This window comes from Lissotriton vulgaris, chromosome 2_1, assembly GCF_964263255.1.
Source record: "Lissotriton vulgaris chromosome 2_1, aLisVul1.2, whole genome shotgun sequence".
Classification (NCBI taxonomy): domain Eukaryota; kingdom Metazoa; phylum Chordata; class Amphibia; order Caudata; family Salamandridae; genus Lissotriton; species Lissotriton vulgaris.
In genome coordinates, this window is record NC_141687.1 from 35067652 (window position 1) to 35095229 (window position 27578).

A 27578-nucleotide genomic window follows, 5' to 3' on the forward strand; every position below is an offset into this window, starting at 1 on the left:
CCCCTAGCTCCCGTCAGGAACCAGTCCTTACATATGTCGCACTCGAAGCAGCTGACATCGTAGGGCTACTGGTGCATGTGGCGCGCCAGCAACAAATCCTCTCAAGACCTAACTTTATGGACATACTATGGAAATACGGCAAAATGTTGTGGGCATAGAAAAGGGACTATCATTACAGGACTGCCATACAGGCTGCTGTACTGCATACAAAAAATGTATCGCATTGCGTTTAGAAGACAGGAGAAGCACCAGAAAACAGACGGCGACCCAATTGAAATAATATTACACCAGCATTGTTTAGCAGCACTGGTACCCGAGGAGACGCAATGCCTATTGTGCGCGATTTTGCATTTCAGATGCGTGGTACTTGGCAGGGCTGAATTAGGTTGCTTGTATTTGGATAAGCTGTGTACGCTAAGGATCTTATGTAATGGGGTATAAAGTGGACGTTTGTCTATTTTTCTTTGTAGAAATAATATGGGCTGTTTCTTTACCTTCTGGTACATTTCTGAACAATTTGTCAAGCTAAATTGTATTGTTGCATTGTGTGCGCATGCAAGGAAGAACAAGTGTCTGGCATACATGCAAAAAATCATCCAACGTCTCAGTATTAACTTCCACACTTCTAAGCAGTAATTCCAATCCTAGAATGAGTTACCTATTTGCTTTACAATGACAGTTAGTAAAACAAGTAAGTGTTTGGCGAGCCTGTTTAAGTAGCAATGGTTTTAAAGAGACTTTTTTCGTGCAAGATATTGCTTTTCCTAGTTCACAGAAGGGATAAAAATCATCTCCTGATAATAATAGGGTTGACAGGAAGGTGAGATAGCAGAATATTGATACATGTGGATCTGGTGAGGACTGCGTGCAGCAAGTGCTTGATACGCTATTTGCATAAGAAAATACAATGTATTTTTTTCATTATCCTCCAATAGTTATTAGTAAGGAAGGGGCAAGAGAAATGTTCACCCACAGCATTCAGTTAGTCTTACGGAGACAAAGAATGCTGCGGTGTGTGGTAGATGCCACCCAGAAGTCATAGGTATATGTATCAGGAGCTGAAATTGAAAGGAAGTGGAAATGCGCTTTAGATGTTGCCGGTATTAATTGCTACTGTGTGGTTGCAGACTTCGCTGGGCTGAAAGTGGGTAGGGAAATGCTACGTAGTCACTATAGGTTTAATTAAATGAATTGTGCATCCTTGGGATACTTGCTGACTGGTGCTACACATGGGATCAGGTTTGCCTTTGACAGGAGGTATGGTTTAGTGGGGTACATAGTGTCAATTAATGTTGGCATGAGGAAACTAAAATCGGACCCTTTGTACATTTAATATTATTGTGTGCATTATGCAGAGGATGTAAAGTAGCAGCAACGGCTTTGATGCTGCTAGCAGGAAGAACTGTTTTGGGGTGGTCAGTTGAAGAGATTGTTTAACATGTTTTAAACTACTACAGTGGCACTGGGGAGGGCAGCAGCTGACAGGCTCTGTCTTTACTGGAAGGTAGTGGTTAGATGGGGGCCGGCCATCAGTCTTTCTGTCGGTGGTGGACAGGGGAGCAGTGGGCGGCGGTCACGTGGCATCCGAGGGGTGGTTTTAAAGGCAGGCGGAAAAGCATAACTGCAGGTTTCGTAAGGGTGATAGTATAATTAATGGATGCGTTAGTAGCAGGCACGCAGGCAGTGGTCTGTGTTTGGAGGTGGTTAACTGAGCGGGCTTCGCTTGAAGGTGGGTCAGCAAGTAGGAGGATGTGTTTGGTGGGCCGGCTGGAGGCAGTGTTATGTAACTTTGCGGGAGGGCGCTGCAGCAGTATTTACTGATATATGTAAATCGCCCGATGAAAGGGAGGATGTGACCAATGGAGGACCCAGAATCCTTTTTGTAGACCCATGGAAAAGAATGTTTTTAAACAATGGACTTAAAGTGGACTGTGCCACACGACCGGTTTACTCACTAACATACTTTTCACGTCAACTCAAACGTTTAAAAACATTCTTTTCCGTGGGTCTACAAAAATTGTGTTTTGAATCGTATATATTGCACTAGGAAGGGATATAAGGTACTCTAAGTGAGAGACTTGATTTAAATGATTTAAAAACAGTTTGTTTGATACACTTTTGCTTTAATGATTGTATTACAGTTGTGTTTTGTCCTCAACAGAATACTATGCCCCTGAAGAAGGGCACATTGCCTGAAATGCATTGGGCGTTCGATTTTTGATTTGCAAAAATGATTATAACGTTGAAGAATGTATGATTTACTAACAAATGAAACTTTTGAAGAAAACTTTATTGAAAAGAATTGAACATCAAGGAACATTATGTTCGAGGCATATGGGCTGCAGATGGTACAATATGAATAGATCGCCATCTGGTGTTGGGCTCGGATGATTGCACTTGTTTTTCTCTTGGAGAGTCTTTTGTATCTTGGTGACTCCTCCTTTGGTTGCTAGTGCGCATGGGCATCGGATCCATCCTTAGATTGTTTTTTTCCGCCATCGGGTTCGGATGAGGATTGAAACGCTCCAGATCGACTTCGGAAAGAAGTGACTTTTCGGTGCATATTCCCTTTCCAATTCGACGGTATTGTTATTGAACGCGATTTCATTTCCATTCCGACGCGTTTCGACTCCAACATCGAAGAAAAACTTTGATCTACGTCGACGAACAGGAGGCCTTTCTCGATGTGGTCAAGCCCGGAGTCTATGGAAAGGACTCCATTTAAGAAATGTCCAACGTGTGGTGCTAAGTTCCCACACAAGGACCTACACGAGGTGTGCAACCTCTGCCTATCGCCTGAACACGAATCCAGGGACTGCGAAGCCTGCGCAGCATTCTCCTCCAAGTCGACGATTAGAAACCGTCGAGCTCGAAGACACGAGGTTTCCAGAATGCAGTCGGAGGCGATCCCGGAGCTGTTCGAAGACCAGCACCTCAATGAAGAAGAGGATCATGAAGATCAGTCGGGGTCGGAAGGGGACGAGTCGGATGTCGAGGAACTCGACGTGCAACAAACCGTGAGTGACGACGTCCCCTTACCAAAAAACCAACCCCGTGTGGTAACGACCCCGCCTTCGAGCCCGGTCAAACCGCAGAAGAAAGTTTCCGACGCCCCGCCTTCGGGACCGGCAACGAAACCGAAACTGAAACCGAAACTCTCGGTCTCCCACCATGTCGGATCCGAGAAACGGTCGACATCGACTTCGACGCCGAAGCTTCATGCAAGGGAAAGCTCGGCATCGAAACATTCCATGTCGAAACCGAAACATGATTCGACGTCGAAGACTCACTCGACACCGAAAAAATCGGAATCGAGCAAACCCTCGGTGCCGAAAACACCGAACATTGACGATCGAAAGCAAAGGCACCTTTCGGAACCAACAGCTTCGGTACCGACACAGGAGCAGCAAACAGATCCCAAACAAAAGATTTTGTTTATCGATCCACAAACTGGCAAAGTAGTGATGAAGAAGAGGAAGAATGAACAGCTAGAAGACAAACCTCTTCCTTCTAAAAAGAGAACACTGGGGACAAATACAACTCCTCCTACTTCTCCTCGACCTAGAGTCACACCCTCTTCTCCTATTCCTCACACTATGCCAAATATTCCTCCACCTACTACACCAAGACCATCTACACCTCAGTCAGATGTAGACAGTGATACAGGGGAGGGAGAACCTCAGGGGGATGATGACACTATCCCAGATGAGGATGACTCATGGGAAAATTATGACGCAGGATCAGATGATGACAACGACCCAGAGTTATATCCCTCAAAGCCTTCACCACCTGATGATAACACAGGGTTTGTACAGCTCATTAATAGGGCAGCAAAATATCGTAAGGTAGATCTACATACAGAACCTCAGGTAGAGGATTTCCTATTAGAGACACTACCTACTGCACAAAGAACATCAGGTACTCTACCTATGCTGAAGGGTCTTCTCAGTCACACAGCAGACATATTCAAAGACCCAGTGAGGGCTAGGGTGTTAAATCCAAGAATTGATAAAAAATATAAGGCAGCTCCAAAGGATCCAATATTTATCAAAGGACAGGTACCTCTGGACTCGCTTGTAGTTTCAAACGCTTGCAAAAGAGCGAACTCATTATCTACAGAAGAGGCCCCTCCACCTGATAAAGAGTCAAAATTAATAGATGCATCAGGCAAAAGAGTAGCATCACAAGCGGCAAATAGCTGGCGTATAGCCAATACACAAGCGCTACTTGCACGTTATGACAGGGTACATTATGATGAGTTAGAAAAACTCATCACACATCTTCCCAAAGAACATCAGAAGAGAGCAGATCAGCTAATACAGGAAGGAAAGATAATAACTAACACTTCCATTTAGTGCGCCCTAGACGCAGCAGACACTGTAGCAAGATCCATCAACACCAGTGTCATGTTAAGGAGACATGCATGGCTTAGAGTCTCAGGGTTCAAACAAAAATACAAACATCTTTATTGAACCAACCCTTTGATCAGAAGACACTTTTCGGCTCAAGCACAGATGAGACTTTAGAAAAGATGAAAAAGGACACAGAAACAGCTAAGTCAATGGGAGCATTACAACAGCCAACACAAAGGGGTTCCTTTCGTAGATCCACCTATAGAGGGGGCTCAAAAAGTACAGGAACAAGTCAGTAATCCACCTCTTTTACGCCAACGTCACCCAGAGGTAATTCAAGAGCTAGTTACAGAGGTGAACAACAAGGGTTAGAGGTCGCGGAAATAATAACAACCGCAACTCCCCAACCCCAAAACAGTGACTTAATACAACTTCCCCCAGACCACATAACACCGGTCGGGGGACGTCTAGCACAGTTCCTACCTGTCTGGGAAAACATCACATCAGACAAGTGGGTGAGACAAATTATCCAACATGGTTATTGCCTAGAACTCACTGCTACCCCACCAAACATCCCCCCCAAACAGCGTCCAATGAGTCAAGACCATCTGACATTGTTAAAGGAAGAAGTACTATCACTACTACAAAAGCATGCCATAGAGAAGGTTCCAAAACATCAACAAGGGACAGGAGTATACTCTCTATAATTCCTAATCCCCAAAAAAGACGGGTCCCTAAAACCAATCTTGGACCTCAGACCTCTCAATGCATACATAAATTCGGAACATTTCCACATGGTCACGCTCCAACAAGTGTTTCCTTTACTGAAGAAAGGGGACTTTCTTTCTACACTGGATCTAAAAGACGCTTACTTTCACATCCCAATTCACAAAGCCCACAGAAAATACCTAAGGTTTGTAGTGGAAGGACAACATTATCAATTCAAAGTCCTTCCGTTCGGTGTCACAACAGCACCAAGAGTGTTCACAAAATGCCTAGCTGTGGTGGCAGCACACCTAAGAAGACAACAAATACATGTCTTCCCTTAATTGGACGATTGGTTAATAAAGGCCACGTCACAAGAAGAATGCCTTCACAACATACAGAAGACCATTCAATTGCTGCACCACCTAGGGTTTACGGTGAACTACAAAAAATCACACCTACAACCAAACAAAATTCAACAATACCTGGGGGCTACTATAGACACAGAAAGAGCCAAAGCATACCCCAATCCAATCAGGATAAAGACAATGGTCAAGTTAATACAAAGATTTCAACCACAACACTCACTACCAGCACGAGTGTTTATGCAGCTGTTAGGCATGATGTCCTCCTGCATACTACTAATACCACATGCCAGACTACAAATGCGTCCACTACAGGAGTGTCTAGCGACACAGTGGAATCAGGCTCAAGGTCAGATTACAGATCTGGTGTTGGTAGACGACCGTACGCATCGCTCTCTGAAGTGGTGGAACACAACAAACATTTCCAAAGGACGGTCGTTCCTAGAACCGATTCCACAAGCGATACTGACAGCGGACGCATCACTCTCCGGATGGGGAGCGCACATGGACAAATACACAGTGCAGGGGAAATGGAGTGTGCAGCAAAAGAAACTGCACATCAACTACTTGGAACTACTAGCAGTATTTCTAGCACTAAAAGCTTTCCAAATGCAGATAACAAACAGGCAGTCCTGATCAGAACAGACAACATGACTGCAATGTATTATATTCAAAAACAGGGGGGGACACACTCTCTCCAACTATCCAGACTAGCACAGGACATTTGGAGATGGGCCATTCCTCAAAAGATCTAGCTGTTAGCAGAACACCTACCAGGAGTTCAAAATCAGATAGCAGACATCCTAAGCAGAGAGTCAGAACAAGTACACGAATGGGAGCTGCACAACCAAATACTGCAGCCATTCTTCCAAAGATGGGGACAACCAGAGATAGATTTGTTTGCCAATCATCAGAACGCAAAATGCCAAACCTTCGCATCCAGGTACCCACACCACCGGTCCCAGGGCAATGCACTATGGATAAATTGGTCCAACAAATTTGCTTACGCTTTTCCCCCTCTCCCACTAATTCCGTTAGTGGTTCGGAAACTGCAACAGCACTCAATGACAATGATACTAGTAGCACCCACGTGGGCAAGACAGCCGTGGTTCACCACGCTACTACAACTCTCACAGGTGCCACATCAAAAGCTAAGATTATTACCCATGCACCTTACACAGAACCATGGAGAAATAATGCACCCAGATCCCAAACAATTGAACCTAGCGATCTGGCTCCTGAGGTCATAGAGTTTGGATACTTAGATTTACCTCCAGAATGTATGGAAATCATTAAACAAGCAAGACGTCCTACCACCAGAGCATGCTATGCAGCAAAATGGAAAAGGTTTGCTGTACACTGTAACAGTAACCACATCAACCCTCTGGACACATCTACTAAACAGATTATTTGCTATTTACTACACTTGCAACAATGCAACTTAGCATATACCTCTATCAGAGTTCATCTCGCAGCTATAGCAGCGTACCTACAAAACAGGCAACATCTTTCCCTGTTTAAAGTACCAGCAATTAAAGCTTTCATGGAAGGACTCAAAAGAGTCATTCCACCAAGACTGCCACCTTCCCCAGTCTGGAATCTCAACATAGTACTTACCACACTAATGGGACCACCCTTTGAACCTATGCATAAGTGTGAAATACAATTCCTCACATGGAAGGTGGCCTTCCTCATAGCTATCACTTCACTCAGAAGAGTAAGTGAGTTACAAGCGTTTACAATTCAAGAACCATTCATGCAGTTACACCAAAACAAGGTGGTTCTTAGAACAAACCCAAAATTCTTGCCTAAAGTAATTACAGCATTCCACATCAATCAGTCAGTGGAACTACCGGTCTTCTTTCCAAAACCACAGACGGTAGCGGAAAGGGCCCTACACACATTAGATGTCAGAAGGGCAATATTGTATTATATAGAAAGAACACAAACTTTCAGAAAGGCAAAACAGCTATTTGTAGCGTTTTCTCCTATGCATAAGGGCAATCCCATCTCTAAAGCAGGCATTGCCAGATGGATTGTAAAATGTATACAAATATGCTACTTAAAGGCAAAGAGGACATTAAGTTCAAGTTCAATAACTGTTCCTCCTAGAGCTCACTCTACACGTAAACTAGGAGCATCTATGGCATTCTTTGGAAACATTCTACTAGATGACATATGCAAAGCAGCTACCTGGGTTACACCGCATACCTTCACAAAGCACTATTGTGCAGATGTGCACACAACACAACAAGCTAGAGTGGGACAAGCTGTACTAAAGACTTTATTTCAGACTGTTGCACCAGACACGGGCGACCACCGCTAGGGAGAGAACTGCTGTATAGTCTATTCATAATGTACAATCTGCAGCCCATATGCCTCGAACGGAATATGCTACTTACCAGTATGCATCTGTTCTTGGCATAGAGGGATGCAGAGTGGTACATGCCCTCCCAGCCTCCCCGGAAACCTGTGTCTGTTCCAACAATATCTTATTTAGATACACTTACATGGGCATTTCTATCTGTATTCTATCATACTCCTCCATCTAACCCTACTATGGCAAAACAATCTAAGGATGGAGCCGATGCCCATGCGCACTAGCAACCAAAGGAGGAGTCACCAAGATACAAAAGACTCTCCAAGAGAAAAACAAGTGCAATCATCCGAGCCCAACACCAGATGGCGATCTATTCATAATGTACCATCTGCAGCCCTCTATGCCAAGAACAGATGCATACTGGTAAGTAGCATATTCCTTTCTCTATGAGGACGTCGTTCCCTGCAGGAATAACGCTACCACAATCTGACTTGCAATATCCTCATAATGTTCCGCGGGAGGGGGTATTTTATTCGACATATATTGAGATGCAGGTTTATTTCTTTCTCTGATAGATGGCTGGGTGTGGCTTTGTTTTGCTTTTGTTTGGTTTCCCTTCTTGTCTGCAGTCTAACCGCCAAGTAACCAAATGAATTATTTTTTCAGAGCAGAGTGTTGGCCTACAGATGATCTCGGTAATTTAGCCTGCCAATGATTTTTCTGTATCATCCTGACTCTTGGTAGGCGGAGCTATGTGTGGCACACATCTTGGAATTGGATGCATTATGAGGAGTTCAGGTGTGGGTGTTTTATCTGCCGCTAACATCAATGTCACAAAAGTTTCGACCGATTGTGTTTGGATGCTTCGTCATTGGTACATGGAGGGTCTCTCTAGTGTCTGGCCACATAATGTGGTCATTTTGGTTCTGTATAGACAGTGTTTTTTTTCTAACTCTTTGGATGATTTTTTAAAGATATTCATCTCTTTATCATTGTTTTTTTTTTAACTCAGTGGTCGAGTGTCTCAGTTGGCAGCCTAGCGTGCTCTTGTGATTTGTTGTTATTCCTATTTGTGTGACTTGTTCCATAGCTTTCTGCGCTCTTAGAGCCTTATGCACTAAGACTTGATTTGCAAAACATAGTCTCAGATTGCGCACAGACGTTTTGTGAATATATTCTTATTCTGCAAACTGACTCATGTACAATTATGTAAATTTGAAAAATTTCGAAGTGGGTCACAATTCGACCTACCTCATTACCATTCATGTGGTAGCTCGCAAATTGTGACTTAGTCTGATTGGATGCCAATACAGCAATGGTGGCATGCTGAGGTCAGTAGACCACAATGCCTATGAATGCATTGAAATAAAATATTTCTTTTTTAAATGTAGGCGGTTACACTAAAGGAAATAGAGCAGCATTATAAAAAATACTTTATTTAAAAAGTTTGTTTAAGAGTTGGCAATCGGTCCCTTGACCACCACCCATTCCCAAACCAATGCTTCTTTTACATTCGCAAAGAAAAAGGGGTTCAAGCGCGCGCCTTTCCCTTCTTGAATGGGTAACCAACTCATTAGAGAAGTCAGTAACCTATCAATGGTTTGCACGTGAAAGTGTGGTCACAAGCATTCAGAATCGCAGTTTGGAAGTAATGCTCCAGACACGCCCCTCCAATTTGTGATTCTGTATGACTGTCTAATTCCAGTGTGCGATTCAGTTTGCACTTACTAAATAGCAAAATGTTGTTAGATCATTCTAAAAAGCCACTTATTGGTTGCAAACCCTGTGACTTAGCACTAAATGGCTTCATACATCTGGCCCTAAATTTTCTAGTGATTGATTTCCTTTTCTCGTAAGTAAAAGAAAGTTCAGCACCCCATCCCTTTGTAAATGAAGGACTCACAGCACAGCACCCCCTAATATGTACATGTTTTTTTAAATTTCAGTTTTTGCTCTTAAAAAGTACAGCAGCAAGTTGCTTCTGATAAATACTGCTACCTGCAGATATTCACATATTGAATATCCTCAGACACGAGATTGGATCTGAAACTTTTCCATAGCGTTCCTGTTCCTCACAATGCCAGAAGCTATGGCACGGTGTTATCAGCCTACCCCAGTGCACCATCAGCTCCCTTTAATTTGCACCATCAATGTAGATCCAGAGCTATTCTCCCTGTATTTTTCTGTCACTTCAGTGAGTTTTGTTTTTAGGTCTCGCTGAGCCAGTGCCAGCGCATGTGCTGCCCTACGAGACATTTAGTAAGTGAGTTTTCAAAGTGCTAACCACAAGCTTTTGCTGGCCTCAAGCTTGTGTGCACGTGCGTAGCCGCCATCTGCCTTTCTTATCTCTTCCTCTGCATCGCTCCCCATTACTTTCACTTTTGCGGTAGTGCACGTGCGCAGCCGCCATCTGCCTTTCTTATCTCTTCCTTCGCATCGCTCCCCATTACTTTCACTTTCACAGCCGCGCAGCTGTGTCACTTTCAAGGCCACGCGGCCATTGCTTGTTCTAGAATGGATTAAGCACTTCCCAGAAGTGTTCATGTTTTGTTTCCATGCCTCAGAGCGGTGCTAGTCGAATTTTGTTACTTTCCTGTCTCTCAGCCCTTCAGCTAAGTCATGTTCATGGCTCTGCCCCAAACAATCATGCCTCCTTTGCTCCTCCTGGATTGGTCTGTCGCTTTCGGGCCTCGGACTCTGGGAGCACCAGGCCCATGTGAGGGTAACGTGCTTCTGCCAGACCCAAGGAAGCACACAGACGCCAAGCTTAGCACGTACTGCTCTTGAGTTTTTCGTAAGAACTACTTCAGAACTGACACTAGACTGCTGGTGAATGATTCCGCATTACAAGCTGTAGCCATCTCAAAGTAAGGCAAGACTTTGTGAGTAAGAGAGCCTTGGTTACCAGTTCCGTAACAAATGTATTCATCACAGAAAGCTCATACAGTGTTTTACCACAGCAGTAACACCTGTAGACTAAGCAGCCAATCAACAGGATTGGTTGTTATACTACCCGAAAGTACTGGAATTGCAGACGCATGTGTTTCATGAAGCACTCAATAACGGAGAAGTATTGCTGGGTTGGATTTACAAAGTGGTACAAAAGGGGGTGGTGATTGACAGAGCATCTGAACCAATCAAACACTCACACCCAGTCAACAGATCTGGGTTTAATCCTTCACTTTTCTTTAGCCCACTCTGCCACCCCAGTTCAGACATGGCCATAAGCAAATTAGTCTGACCCTGTGCCTCATGGGAACAGTCCAGCCCGAACTCCCAAGCCATGCCTTCCCTGGACTGGAAACAAGCTGCCGAGGACCGGTTTCTGGCATTTCAGCCGTCTTCAGCCCGGCTTGCTTGAATCCAGTGGCAAAGTGAGCAAGGGACTCACGCCTGCCAACTTATGGCGAACAAAGTGGTACAAAAGGGGGTGGTGATGGACGGAGCATCTGAACCAATCAAACACCCACACCCAGTCAACAGATCTGGGTTTAATCCATCACCGTTCTTTAGCCCACTCTGCCACCCCAGTTCAGACATGGCCATATGCAAATAAGTCTGACCCTGTGCCTCATGGGAACAGTCCAGCCCGAAATGCCAAGCCATGCCTTCGCTGGACCGGAAACAAGCTTCCGAGGACCGGTTTCTGGCATTTCAGCCGTCTTCAGCCCGGCTTGCTTGAATCCAGTGGCAAAGTGAGCAAGGGACTCATGTCTGAGCATACCCTGCCAACTTATGGCGAACAAAGTGGTACAAAAGGGGGTGGTGATGGACGGAGCATCTGAATCAATCAAACACTCACACCCAGTCATGATCTGATGATATTTCTGCCCCGCCCAGATACACAGTTCCTGGTTCTCTTCACCCTGGCCCACACTGGTGGGGATCGTAAAGGGTGACGCTGCCCAGTGTCCCATCCAGAGACACTATGGGTCAGGAAATGGTCATGGAATAAAGGTGCAGTAGTTGGTTTTTGTTCCTAATGAGTCATATACTTCAGTATATTCCACGGTATGCACCTGTTACAACGCATTTTTTACAACGCACTACCACTACAACGCAGGCATTACAACGCATACCATTACAACGCATTGCGCTGGGGGGCGCTCTAGGATAAGAGGTAAGTTTAATTTACTATCCAACACCTTCCCTAGGGTCCACGGGGACTGGAGTTAGAATAGTAAATTATACTTACCACTATCCAGCACCCCAAAGCGCTATGCGTTGTAATGGTATGCGTTGTGAATACCGCGTTGTAATGGTATGCGGAGTAAAAGTATGCGTTGTAACGTCATACATCCATATTCCACAAACTTTAGCCCAAATGTCCTATTCTGCCAGCCTACGCAAGCATAATAAAAAATGTGCCAACTCCTACTTATTATCCCCACCCACCAGCTGCGATCGTCCAATCAAGCCCTCGCCGCTGTCCCGTGCATCCACAGAGCCACCATGGGGGGAAGATCCTTCTCCTACTTAGCGCCAAAACCTGGAATTCTCTCCCCACCCACCTCCGCCTTACACAGAACCACCTCTCCTTCAGAAAACAACTAAAAACTTGGATATTCGCTCAGTAAATTTCCCCCTTTCCTCAAGCGCCTGGAGACCCTCTGGGTATGTAGTGCGCTATATAAATTATGACTTGACTTGACTTGACTTGACTAATTCAAAGACAATAAAAGCAAATCTCGAGCAGTTGCAAGCCGTCCTCTTATGTTTTATGTAGCATTGCACATCCCTTTTCCACCATTTTCATTGGTTTATTTAATTATTTGAAGTTTTATATATGCGTACCAGACCTATCAGGTTACCAGTGCATTCTCCCCAGCTTACACTCTCCCAACTGCTCATCACAGGTTGGCTGTCTTTTCGTCATTTTGTCCTTCGTTTCACCCAAGGTTCTTTGCTTCTGAAGTACGTGTGCCATGGTTCATTTGCAATGCAATAGGTCTCCCATTACTAAAAGCTTGAGCTTTTGGCCTTGCATTATTATTGGCAACGCCAATAGCTCAAACTTTCAGTAATGCGAGACCTATTGCATTGCAAATGCTTGTTTTATCTGGCCTTCCGTGTATTGAACTTGAGCCACTTGTTTGCCTACTGTCGCCCCAACATACCTGTAACCACAATAGCCTCTAGAACTGATGACCTATTCTCTGGGTTCGTGTGTCCTACAGACTGACCCTAGGCTCTGTGCCTCTAAAGGTTGACCCCATATGTCTTTGTGTCCCTTTGATTGTCCTATGCATACTTTGCTTGCCGCCACCTCTCTGCAATCATACATCCTGTCCCCATTATTAATGTGCCACTTATCTTAACCCCTTCTTTATTTGTAGCCAAAAACCTTAATTTCACCCGCTTTACTTGGTCAGTCTTATTGACTCTGAATTCCCTTGCAATGCATAGCGCCCACATTTACCGCATTCCAGTGGCACACTTTAAGCACCCTGAACAAGCCACATCAAAAAAACATTGAGAGCCATACGCCATGTGAGGCAGCATAAAATGATGGCAGTGAATATTGAAGCTCTGTGGCTTGGACAGAGAGGGCGTGGGCAACCGGAGCATAAGAATTCAGGGTTACTGTGTAAATGTTTGGTTCATGTTTTGCACATATACAGTAACTTGCATGAACGTGACTCTTGTGGCTCTGCAGCTTCAGCCATCTTATTTTCTACAGGTAGACAGGCTTTGATGTAAAGATTGTTTCTCATAGCACAGCTGCCGGATAATGGCCTCCAATTCACATCTCGCAGTTGCTATTGAGGGACTATGGTCGCTGTCTTGCTGCTTAAAGCTCAAAAGTTTGATATTGCACCATTCTCGTCAGGTTGTTTCTTATTATGCTGGGCATTAGTGAATTTACGTTAGTACTAATCGCACAAGATCTTAATTCAACTAGCTTGCATCTGTTATTCTCCGTTGGTTGCAGAGCTAGTGGCACTGGGTTGGGAATTATTTTCGAAGGAGGGGGTTTGCCACTGTCTCCGAAGTGCTTAATGTTTAGATCTGCCCAGAGATGGAGGATGTATATGTTTTCCTTTCGAGAGAAAGGAGAAAGTCAAATTTTGTTTCATCTCCATTTTCAGTGAAAATGTAACGAATAAAAATACATAGGCGAGCTCCAACATGTTCACACCTTATAACTGGCTGTCAACATTGTTGGTTTTGCCAGTGCTTGTTTTTATAGAAATCTATTGATGGAGAGCATCAATAACAATCTAAAAAAATCATAAGAATAAAAGCACTGACAGACAAAAGTTTGGCAACCAACTATGAGGTGTGAATATGTTGGGACTTGCCTATAAATTGGGAAAAGCAAAAATATTTCTTGGTCTTTGTCTAGCAGTCCTTGGCCCTGAAGGGAACTACTTTGTGCATGGATGTGCTGCCTGTGAAAACCTAGACTTAGAAATTCCTCTATGGTAACGCTGATTCTGCTTACGTGGTCCTTCCACCAACTTACATTGTATTGTAGGGCTGATGTTAAATATCCACTTTTTGTGGAAAGTAAAAGGGCAGTCCAGTGTTCGGGCGTGGCAGGCGGGTACACCAAAGCCGAGGCGGATCCTCTTCAAGAGAAGAAGAACTGCGGGAACACTGGTCCCGGCTCGACAAGCGAGGTTGGATGGAGGTGAAAGACAGTGCTGAGAGTGACTCTTGGTCCAAGGGGAGTGGCCGCTGAGCTCTGAGCTGCAGGTAGTGGCAACTGGACGTGCTGATAAAGTTCACTTTGGACCCGCAAGCTGTTAGGTAGACCTGGACTGGGGGCAGCGGTTGGAGCCTTTCCCACTCGAGTGGTGCTTGGAGGGGAGGGAGATCTGCCCTGAGCTGAGGATGGACCTGAATCTGGGAAGACTGCTGCCTGGGCAAGAAAATAAGGCAAGGCGTGAGGACGAGTGGCACAAAACAAATCACAGGTAAAAAATAAATGAGCTGACTGGGACCTCCCAGTGAGGTACCCATGACAACATTGAGCAGAGACCTGGTGCCAGCACATACTGCAAGAGTGTGGCTTGACTAGTGTGGGACCCAACTGACTGACTCTGTTCACTTTAGAGGTCAAATCTGTATACATAAGTCTATGTAAGGCTACATGTGCCTCTATACTTGCCTGTAGTAACGTTTCCGAGGCATTCGCCACCCTGTAATGGCAGCACAGCTGAGATTGGAGTTTGATTGATGTGCAGCCACGGAGAGAGGCAGTGGCATCTCGAACAATGAGATACCTGCTAAGTTCTATCGCTGCCACCTTGATTTTGGATCCCACCTTGCCACAGACCTTCTATAGTGTTCACAAGACTAATACACCTTTGAGGCAATGAGAGATCGTCTTGCTGCTGACCAGTGCTTAATTTGTAAAAAATAAAGTGCCAGGACCCTTATTGGAAGGCCACTGCAGCCTGCTCCACACATTGCCCATGTCACCACTGCCAATGACAGAACCAACATAACACCTAACCATCGCACTCCTACAAGAGTGACAATTCAGACTATTTCAGGGCACACAAAGCTATAATACTGGCATGAGAGGCTGATATTATTCATTTTGAAGGCATTTTGACTTAATGAACATGGTTGGCGTGCACATCTCAGTGCCACTATGTGTGGACTGTCCCTCAAGCCAGTGCTGGCAGTGACGTACTAGGGCCGAGCACTGGACACCACTGGCTCAAATGAAACACTGCTGCTCATTAGTTCACAAACAGCCAGGCAGTGGGTAGCTGTCCTCTCATTATTGTTAACCCTATTAATGACCCAGAGTCCACCAACATGAGTAAAACCGAGACAAACAGTCCAAACTGCACTCAGAAGCAATCTCTAGAATTCTGGACGTGGTAGTGGGTCTAGAGGTCCTTTGATGCAACAGGATGATATGGACATGAAGGGACATGTTATCATAGGTTTTGCGTATTTCTTGCGGCACGCAAGGGGAGGCAGGGCGACGCAATACCTGGAATGAGATTGACCAAGCCACACAAGACCACCTTGTGTAAATCTGGAATACCACAAGGCATTCTAAGTTGCTTCCTATCAGTACTCTGCCCCAGGGAGGCGTTCCATGGGTGGAACGTGGGTGTTCCTGCGCATATCTGCCCTCTTCTTGTTATGCCACAGAGATCAGCAGGATTTCTTGCTGCGCTGCGTTGCATGGTATTTTGATAAGTCTGCCCCAAGTTCTTCTGGAAAGTCATGCAACAAAGACTTACATCGCTAGATATTAAAATAGATACGCTCAACCTCAAAATAGACATTCAAAGATATAGAAGTAAGGACAAAGAATGTCAGCGGCAGAACCACAAACCAAGATGTAGAAAACAAGCTTAAAAAAAAATGTTAAAACATTGCTGTTAAAAATAAAGACGTGAAGTAAGGCTGAAACATAACAACATCAATATATTAAGTGTTCTACAATCATCAAACATTGGTAAACGGGAAGAATATGTTAAAAAATGTTGGTGTCACAATGTGTGGCCAATCTTCTTATTGTAGAAAGAGCCATGGTTGGCTTGCCTCTAGGCCCTCTCTGGGTGGGTGCCCTGCCACACTATAATTCATTTCAGATTTACAGAGGCACCTGATCTGTGAAAGACAGGGCCTAACCTTCGAGGGCAAGTCAGTCTCCCTGGTTCCAGACTTCACCATGGTGGGAGAGGAGGCCAGAAGGAAGTTCCTACCTGTGAAAAAGCAGTAGCACAGGAAAGCATGCAGTTCGCCATGCTCTGCTCACCCCAATTGAAATATCGTATCTTGGTAAACAACACATCTTCCTGAGCTCTCAGTAAGCGGCAGAATTCCTTAAAGAGCCAGTCTGTACAGGACCTCTGTAGCAGAACAGCAATAAGGATGGGTTGCTATATTGCAGACCGAGTGAAACAGATTAAACTTTCATAGTGGCTCATTTCAAATAGTGCCAGAGGAAATTTCAAATACGCCAGAGTAATCAGAATGATTTAATAATTGCTTGTTACTCTTTGATGCGGATTTACTGATAATAACAAGATTACTCCTGCTTGCGTATTTTACAAGTAATTTGGGGAAAAACAAACTTTTTGTGAGACCATATTTAGAGAGTGTGAGCGACCTCTCATGCTTGCTATTCGTGTTTTGCTGCATTTAGCACTATTTCTTAGCGCAAAATGTCTCTCCACTTTCATAGTGTTCATGAGGGTGCATTTTACGTTAAGGAAATTGTGCTAAGTGCAAGGAGTAAGTTAATGGAAAATCCTACCCCAAATCATATTTAGCGATGTTTCTCATCGTAAAATGCATTCTCGCACCCATATTGGATATGAGGAGTCATTTTTGTGGTAAGAAATAGTGCTAAACACAGAATTACTGTTTTGTATACATAATACATGCATGCTTAACCCATTCCGTGCTCCCGTCGGCCGTTGGCCGATTGGAGCACTACCTGCCTGGTGCTGCAAACGAACGTTGGCCGTCGCAGCCCCACCCGTTTCTTTGAACTTTCCGCACTGGCGCAGAACGTTCGAAGCAGTTAACAAGTTAGTTATAATATTTATATGTCATCTTGCGGAATTCCAAGGTAATTCCACGTGATTACACTACACGCTACACTGAATTACGCTCACCCCTGATTTTGATGTCCTGGACATTGGCGTCACCGGAGTCAAAGATACTGCAGTGCCTACAGCCTTGTCTCCCATCTCCCTAACTAAATTTGTTTCAACAATAATAATTTGTTTTATGTTGATTAGAGGGTTAAGGCAGTGCCTAGTAGGCAAAGACACGACGTATTTATAAGAGATTAAGTACTCCATCATATGCTGCACAGTCTACGGATAAAGTTCTTTTACACTGGGTGCACAATCTATCCGACCTCAACGAGTTGGGGGGTCGTGGTTGGCTTGTATGTGATACTTATTTATTTATTTATTTAAATGGTTTTATATAGCGCTGGCTAGACCCGGAGGTATCGGAGCGCTTTACATGAGTATCAGACCATAATTGCAGGTTACATCGTACAAAGGTAACACCGTTATTACAATCTGGCGACATAGTTATAAGTAAGGTCGAGACAAATAAAAAGAAACATATACGTAAGGGAAAAAGTAGGTAAGGGGAGGGATTCCAGGGGGGTAAGAGCAGGGGAAATAGACAGAGAATGGAGGAGGGAAAGAGGAGTGGAGAGTGAGAGACACAGCATGGAAAGAGGAGGGGTAGTCAAAGCTGCGTCCAAAGTCCAGTTAGCTGTGATCCCAGGGGAAGTGGTATCATTTCCCCATCTCTGTTGCGAGAGGTTCCCTAAGCGCAGTGGACTCTCTCAGAGGGGTCTCTGAGACTCCAACTCCTACATACTGGATCCTTGCCCAAAAAGGGGAGAGGGAGTGCTTTGGCAAGGGGTGCCATACCTCAATTGTGAGTGACTCCTTTGGCACTGTGGATTCTCTCAGCATGGTACGCTGAGACTCCAGCGTATATATTTTGGATCTTTCACCAACAAGGGGAGAAGGAGTGCTTAGTCAAAGGGCACAGAAGGACAGGGGGCTAGGCGGTGTAGTGGGCAAGATTCAGGTGAGAGGGGATAGAAGCAAAGGAAGTAGACAAAGTACGAAAGAGTGCTGAATGGGAACAGATAGATAGATAGATGACAAGGAAAAACCAGAGTTATTGAAGTACGATGAGGGGGGAGGTGGGCGAGACAGGGAGACAGGGAGAAAAACTGTGCCCAAAGTCCGGCTGGGTCGGTGACGGTCAAGGGATGAACCAAGGCCGAATCCCTCCATAGCTGAGCAGAGCAGCTCCACCGGGCGTCGGACATAGTGCTCAGACTCCGCTGTCAAGATGGAGATCAGGAGTATACTCAGAAATTGTCATTTTGCTTTGATTAGGTGGTGGTCACTTCCACCCCTTGTTCATCTCTGCTCCATCGCTGCCTCTTTGCTCTGTTTACTCTGCCCCAGGGTCCCAACAGGTGCCCCGGTCCCAGGCACATTCTCTACCTAGTGATGGTAGCAGCAAAGAATTGAAAGACCTTATTATTTGTGGCTCTTTTGGGTGGCATAAGGTGAGCGCCGTCCGGTCAGCCCAGAGTTACATCCCCTACAAGTTTACACATGACTGTGGTACATTGTACTAGATTTGGGCATATGGGTAAGGGCTTATTGTGAGTACTGTGAAGAGGTTCAACTGTTCAGTGCCCTGTCAGTGGGCTCCCACTGTAAGAGGGATGTTGAAGTAGGAGGAGTATTGCTTTCAATTAGGATGCAATTATTTTACCTACTCAGACTTGGAGATGACAAGTTGTCTGAAGGTAGTCAGTCCTGATTTCTCACACTTTATGCTAAATGACTTCAGATAAACTGCATAGCACCAAACACAACACATAAAGAGGAAGCCCATAATTTTCCTAATCTGGAATGTCAGAGGATTAAATAACCCATTGGAAATACAGCTAATGTTGGCATACATAGGCAGACACAACACAGATGTTGCTGTCTTTCAGGAGATGCATTGAACAAAAAAAGACACTGTGTTTCCTAAAAAACGGCCAACAAACAGGTCCACATTTACAAACATGGCATGGAAATCAGCACAGCCCTCAAGGTTGCCACACTCCACGCTTTGTGTGAGAGGAAGAGAGCAGGAAGGTACCATATCTACTATGACATGCCACTTTCCTGCCCTCTCCCTAGCACTGGCGTCTAGTTAGACTGCCTAGCGCCAAGCGCACACCTTCGCACCATAGTGCATGGGTGTGTGCATGTTGCGTAGAATCGGTTGTGTACTGTACGAGTACCCTTCATGTACAAAATACTGTGTGTAGACAAACTTGAAAGCGTTTCCCACTTTAGATGTGTGCTGTACAGTGCAGCAAATAGGCAAAGTCAGAAACCTTTGGAGAAATAAAAACATTTCTCCTTTTCACGCATGCCTCTCAGAGGCATTGTTTTTTGGTGCAAAACCCTCTCTACTATTGTACATATCATACAAAAGAGAGGGCAGTCCCTTCATAAGAGGACCGCTAGATCTCGACTTCCAACTCTGAGGGTGGGAGGATTCTTCATTTCTTTTTTAGGACCCTTACCCACATGCCAGTCATGTGGCATGCTCATCATTGGGTCTGTACACAGTGTAATTGTATCCTCCCAATGGGCTCAACTGCACTCTTGGGAGCAGGACTCCAATATTGACTGCAAAATAATTATTGTTCTGTGGGATCTCAGCAAAGGGCTTAAAATTGCCTACTGGTAATCCACCACAAAATATTGATTATGGAGTATCGTTGCAAGATTAGAAACAAATATGGCGTAGGAGCATAGATTGTGCTCCTACATCAAAAAGGGTTTGACGTTTCATTCGGTTTTAAGATATTCACATTTCTTCAAGGCCAACAGGCTCCCACTAATGCACTTTGAGTCCTGGCTTAATAAATATCAAAAGATGTATAGGTGTGATTAACACCGTGCATACACTCACACATTACCCATCCTAGTATTCAGGTATGCAGAGGGTCAAGAAAGCATCCAGTGTCTTTTATACCTGTGGAAATAGAAACTTCAGAATGCATTTTCATAATTATCATTAAATGTTTATTGTGAAATTTTAGGTGAGGCACTACACATTATATAAAAATGATTTCTCACTTGTGCTATTGTCACACATACATTCGAAGTTTCTTCTTTGTGCTTCTGAAAAAAATAAGTGTTTCTATGTACCAATACATCTGAGCACTTAACACTAGTGTTGAGCACATTCCATGCTGGTTTTATCTCCCTACGAGGCTGGGAGTCCAATCCACACAGATGCCCATAGTATGTTGACATTCGTCCCCTGCCACCATGCACATTTCACAAACAATGGCAGCACTGTATAAAATACCTACATCTGACACCTACAGTCTTTCAGGGGCAAGTCGGGTCCCAGTGTCACACTGCAGAAGATACAACAAAGGGTACCTTGTTTATTAGAACTAGACCTGTATAAGATTTCCCGGTATCCTTAATATCATGGTTTAAATGGTCAAAAAAACTGGTAGAGTCACAGTCCCACTTCCTACTCCTGGGGTCCCGGTCTGCAGCTTGATCTAATGCATTGTGCCTGTAATTCCTGCATCCTCGGGACTTTACAAAACCCTCATGACCCTCCTTCTCAGGAGGGGGTTTACTTTGCGTCTGTGTAAATGGTTGAATCCCTAAGCTATTGCGACCCAATGATGTACACACATCCGCTATAATAATCGACAATTGTCGCTCCCTATCAGTGTCCTCCACTGCTGCCCGGCGTTGGCACACCTGCAAGCAAACTGCTTTACCTTTAATGCTGGCCAGAATCATATCGGAGACAATAGGGAACATACCCACTAGCTTCATCCCCAAATCCAGGGCTGGACCAGCCCCATGTTCATCCTGTACCTTTTTCAAAATGCTCGGCAGAAAGCTCATGGAGGGGATGACAAAGCACAGTGTATATATCAAAGCAAACACCATTCCCCAGGTGGTGCAGTCCGCTAAAGGAGGAATCATTGTAAGGATCCTGTGTTCCCCAACAGGAGAGGTATGTAGAAATGCAGCCTCAAGCTGCTCAATTTTTTGTGCGATCCAAAATGGCAAGTCCTCATGATTCTGAGGACTTTTTCCCATCACAGAATTAATCATGACTGGACTAATCACAAGTACTCTGCCCTGACCTGGTGCCGGAGGAGCAGCTCCAGCCGGAGTTGCTTGAAGTGCATGAGCCATAAACGGAATGACTCGTCTAGGAAGATGAACCGATTGGGTATATAGTAGACATAGCTCCACATTAGTAACATTGAGATAATTGGGATGTGCTGTAAAACCAGCCAAAACAGGCCAATTAGCCCCATCGATAGACAAGGGGCCCATTCGAACAAAAGAGATTGGGTGAGGAAGGGCACCAAACAAAATAGTGTGATTTTAAAGTTATAACTTTCAAAACTTAATTTCTTTAATTTTTGTAAGGGGTAATAAATGTAGAGCTAATGTAGCTATAGCATGTTATAAATACACTATACAGTGATTGGTCTGTGAATTGAAATGTCTAGCAGAGAATAGAATGTATTGTACTAGAGGTTCTGTAAGGACTTGACTGTTAGGCAGCGCTGTAGAAGAGTCTGCTGTGCTGAGGATCTCCCAATATCCAGAATAAGCAACCCTTAATCTTAAATCTGGAAGTGTGATTTCTACAGTGTGCTCCCAGAATGTCAACGGAACTTCAATTAATTAATGGACGATACACTGCCGTATAAGCGCGATACAAATTATCATTCGCATACCGCTGGAAATGTAACCAAAGAATAAAATACTTCGAAGGGGTATGCTGGATCTGCCTCAACCACGAAAATAACAATAGTGTCTCACTTGCCCTCCTACTCACTCACAGATAAACACCCCAGAACACAATACTCCTGACTCTCTCAGGAATCGCAGTGACAAGACAGACCCTCTCGCTTGCACTCTTGTACTAGTCACAATAAGATCTGACAGGGACATGAATCAATTTAAAATATTTATTATAACTACCGTTTTCTAATATGCAGTATACATGCCACAATAAGCAGGAAAATGCATAACACAAATATGGTAAGCATAGCAATTAGTCCGTAAATCGTGAAAGGAACGGTCACAAAAAGACAGTATAGCCTAATCTCCCTCCCCTTGTATAGAAGCAGAATGATGATATACCAGAAGACCTCTGGGTGTTACCTGCAGACCCTGTAACTCAGTCTATAGATGATAGATTTACTTCATGGGTGATCTTCCTGCTCTTCTCCCTGGAAAGGTCCCTATTCAAGTGTGTGCTACCTATCCATGTATTCTCATAAGAAGAAAGTATGTATTCACAAACAACAGTTGCATCTGTATGTTTTGTCTAGGTGCTAGGGCCTGACCAGAACAGAATAACCAGGGGCATTGGTCTTCGACCTTGCTCACAATGTACCGACTACATCTCTGGAACCTGCAGTTTTGACACAGCAATAGGTTCTCATGTGAAAACGGCAAAAGAGACCATTGTAAAATAAACTTGTGTATTAACGTGTGCAAAGCAGCAGACAATCTGCAGCATGCTCATGCTAACTTAGAGAAGACGACAATCCCCGCATGGGCCATGTGACAATGCAACAGGTGAGAAACTTCAGGTGTATATATTGTCCACCAGAAAGATTCGCTACTGAAGGAAAGTAACTTTTACTTTTTAGACTGCAACACCATTTTGTGGGCATTATCTTTACTACTAGTACGAACAGAATCTTGTTTTCCAAAGCTTCCTGAGTGGACACTTTAAAGACTGTTTGTACCTGCCTGGACTGAGTCATCTGATGAAGGAGATGATCATACTTTTCTGTGCACGGATGTGACAGCCAGAGTCTCTCTGAACTCCAGCAATAGATCAAAGTCTCATTCATGATGTGCTTCACATGCATCCTTGTGATCTGAACATAAGTACATACAATCCCCATGATATAGCTTAAGCAGTTTGAATAAGAAATACGTGTAACTTCGGGTGTGTATGTGTTACGTATCCAATCACACTATGATTGGATTAGGATGGAGTGCTCAGATTGCTGTAGTGCATGTTTTTTCCCCCGAGTTTTATATAGCGCAAACTAGACGCGCGACATCGGGTATCAGATCACTTTACATGAGCACCAGTTTCGTTACAGAAGAATACATTCATTTTTGTTTAGGAACGGGGAGATTACGTGATTTGCCCAGAATCACAGGATGTTGAGCTTCGCTGCCAGGACTCGAACTCAGTTCCCCAGCTTAGAGGTCGACCTTCCTAGCCGTAAGGCTACGTCCTCTCCCCTATTTTTTTCACTTTGTGCAGTGGCTTTATGGCTTTGTCTCACCCCACTGCTTTGGGAAGGTGACATTTTTGTTATTAGTTCAACTTTGATGAGAGTGTAAATGTGCTGCAATTATAAAACATGGTCTGTGCCACCCAGTGACCTGTTGATTATGTTAAACACGCTGAGAACTTGTGCACTGAAGATATTTTACATACATTTTTGAGTTGATGTAAGGAGGATTTATTTGCCTAGAGTTAGGAAGAGCCTTTTGGGTTTGGTCACCTTGATTCAGAGGCCCACACTTGGCTTTTATCTCAACAAAATAAGTGTTTGTAGGGGGCCATAAAATTGCCAAGTTATATCCTTGATAGGACGGCACGAGTTCCCCCATAATTCAGTTGTAAACGAGTTATTCATTGTACTACCTCTCTTTCTTTCAGCAGTGGGCACATAATATAACTGCAGATTGCCTTGTGTTTTACCAGTATTGTACTAGTCAGTAGTGTTATGCCATCAGCTTGTCTGTAACATAATCATAAACGTGTATGCCAGGGTCCCGATGCTATTCTCACTTTGCCCCTTCCTCCTCTCTTTCCCTCCCTCCAGACTCGGAGACGGGTGAAGATGAGGCGGTGGAACCCCAGGGTGAAGCGATGGATGCACAAGGAAACCGTGCCTTCGACCTTCCATCAGGTGAGCATTAACCCACAAAAACCTATCTTAACTGCGCCTGTTTGCTTGTCTTCTGATCACAATCGACATCCTCATGTGATCACCACCCTCTTCATACGCCTAAACCTGTTAAAATGTTCCCTTCCCATATTCAGCTGCCCCATCCTCAGAGGATGGAGTGACCTCCGCCCATCTCACCTGCTCGCACCTAGTAGCAGGTTCTCTGTCCCTGCTTCTCCACCCACATCTCAGGTGTGGTTCAATCAATCCATCAATCAAGGGTTTGTAAAGCGCGCCTACTCACCGGAGGGTCTCGATGTGGTTGAAAGTACTATATACACCACCTGCTTGTACCTGCTGTAATGTTCACTGTCCACATCATGTGAGCACAACAGATTCTCAAACATTTGATTTTTCAGATTTGCATCCTTTAAATTGTTCCCAGTTGTCCAGTCAAGAATAGCTGGTAATATCTGTTACTCACCTCTGTATTCGAACATACACATTTAATATTCATCTAAATATGGATATCAATCAATCAATACATTTATAGAGTGCGCTACTCACCCGTGAGGGTCTCAAGGGGCTGAAGGGAGGGGGGGTGCTGCTACTGCTCGAAGAGCCAGGTCTTGAGGTGTTTCCTGAAGGTGAGGTGGTCCTGGGCTAGTCGTAGATGGGCGGGGGGGAGTTCCACCTCTTGGTCGCCAGATATCCATCTGAAGGTTTCTACCCCAATGTGTGTGAAGGAAATATTCTAATTCAGCTCTGCTCTTGTCAGCATTTGCCACTGCTATGTCAGCATTTGCCACTGCTATGAGCATGCGGGCGCTGTGCGCGCTCCCCTACCCCCCAGCACAGTGGGGAATTACCCCCGCAGAGAAGGGATTAAGAATGAAGAGTTTGTTAAGGTTTTGATATTAAATGTACTTTGAAAAGATGATTCTTCAACTCTTTCCTGAATTGGAGGAGAATATGGTTAGATCTGACACATACAGGGATGTTGTTCCAGATCCTGGGTGCATAGCTAGAAAAGGCCTGTTTTTAGGTTTCGCCTGGCGTCAGAGCTCCTAGCTCCGCCCAGGAGAAATCTTATGTCCCTACAGTGTAGGGCTTAGTCCCGCCCTCTGTTCCATTGTCTAGCTTCATAAATGGAGGCTAGCCATTGGAACAGAGATCTGTCCGTCATGGCCGGACCAGATTCGTGGGCGTTCCTGAGATTTTTTCGCTCTCCGCCTCTGCGATGTCGTCATTGTGGCCGTGGGCGGGGTTTATTTTTGTTTTTGTCGAGGTTGCTTTTCGTCATTCCGCCGCCGGAGGAATTCCAGGTGAGTGCTTTCTGTGTGTTCCCGCACCCCCCTCCGGCTGTCCCTCTTCCCGTTCCTGCCCCCCCGCTGTTCGTGTCCCTGTTCCCACCCTCTCCCGCTGTCCTAAAGCAGCGCTTTATAACATCTGTAGCTGCGTTTCATGTAGAGCACGCAGTCATTCTCTCCTCCATCACCCTTTCTTTACATCTTTAATCCCTGCCCTTCTCCTCCATTACCTTCCCCCCTCCTTCATTACGCACAACCCGCCTGCCTTTTCTGTACCCTCCCACTCCACGCAGTGTAGACATCGACTGCTTTAATTAGTGACTGCTTGTTTGAAGTTGTGCAACTCGGAAAGTGCTCATGTGCAACCTTCAGGAACTTCATTATTATTATTCGTAACCGTGCATTCAAACGGAACAGTTGAGCACTTTATTCAGACTCTTTCAGAGTGTCCCCATAACCACAGCGATGGGCACATTCCTATCAGTGGCTGGATGCCCTGCAGCTTCTGCCTTGTAAAGCCAAGGTTCAACTCTCCTGAAGTGGGCACGGCTGCTGTGCAGCCGTATTCCACAACACCGGAGAGCGGGCACTGAGGCCAGCAGGTAGGAGGCTACAGAAAAGCACGGGGAGAGGCTGTTGTGAATGCATGCTGGTTTGCTTTCACATTCTCTGTTACTGAAGATCAGGCATTTGAAAAAACACAAACCATGTATCATCTGCTGGTTACTCCGAACATTTGCAATGAGTGCACATTGAGAAAGTTATGAATCAACTTCTCATTTAAAAAGAATGATAGTTTATCTGTGCTCCCCACCTTTAAAAATACACAATATCAAATCACACGAGCGACTCCTCTGGGGGAATCTTTTGACAAGTGGATCCTGCTGGGTGTCTCAACAGTGAGATACGAGGGGAGGGAGAATAAGACCATTTACAGAAAGACTACAACTTAGCCCCCGCCTAGGCGTTCCACTATCTACGACTCCGTCACGCCCTACAGGCAACCCTCCCGAAAGGGGTCCCTCTTCCAGAGTCATCCCCGCTCGAAAACCGATTATTGGAAGAGTACATCACCAAAAGGCGACCTCACTAACATCTAAAAAACAAATAAATCATGCACCAGATACTTTAACACACTTAAAAGTGAAATGGGAAAAATACATCCCTGATTTGCAAGATGAGGAGTGGCAGGAGGCAATGGCCTCCCCCTGGGAGGTTGCGATCATAGCCCGGTTTCCATATAATATGGGCTTGCCCCAAAATTCAAGAATATCGGTCGAAAATAATTCAATGTTTAAATAAAGTGTGCACGAGTGAGTTGCTAAGTTCTGCAAAATTGTGTCTCCTAAATGTGTGGGAGGCAACGGATTTGGGAAGTGGAGACCAAATAGGGGTGACTCTAGCACTGATGATCGCCAAAAGAAATATAGTACATGCTTGGGTTTCTGATGTGACTTCCTCCCTGGGAGACAGGAAGAGGGATATAGAATGGTGTATGGTGGCGGAGAAGGCGGTGTATACCAGTAGTTGTTGCCCCCCACAAATGGAGGAAGGTCTGGAGTAAATGGAATGACTTTAGAGGCAACCCATGTACGGCGCCAGAGCTTCAGAGGAGGGTGGAGGAAATGCAGGAGCGATAGATTGAGGATGGAGTGATGGAGGAACAACTTGCCAGTAGGACTGTAAGAAGTGTCAAGAATATTAAAGCTATAATCAGGAGAAAGGATGGTATACTCATTTAGGGTGAATGTATCTGCTTGTTGGTTCTTGAAATAAAAAGATTTATATAAAAAATTATAAAATACACAATATCACTTGCTTCATATGCAGCTGTTTCATAAGAAGGTCAGTTTTATTCTTGAACAACATTTATCTTTAGTACTCTAATTTACTGTCTCCTGATTTTAATCGTTTTAGACAAATGCTTAAAAAGGCCTTCAAGGTCTGTGATGGTTTCAAAATAGTATGCGCTCAATAACACTTTATATGGAGACACTGAGAGAGCGCTTGATGTAGCATGATGAGAAAAGTATATTACAGGAATGATACACCAAAATAACCCTTTTGCGGAAAGTC

General features: G+C 44.6%; 1 protein-coding gene across 3 annotated transcripts in view; it reads left to right on the forward strand.

Annotated features, from left to right (window-relative positions):
• The window catches only part of SPEG (striated muscle enriched protein kinase), a 1422155-nt gene that overhangs the window by 312130 nt on the left and 1082447 nt on the right, over positions 1-27578 (forward strand). For all 3 annotated transcript variants that reach the window (XM_086954403.1, XM_086954404.1, XM_086954405.1), the window contains one exon: positions 24127-24213. In XM_086954403.1, the coding sequence (XP_086810529.1) occupies positions 24127-24213 (87 nt within the window). The remainder of the gene's footprint in view (positions 1-24126; positions 24214-27578) is intronic.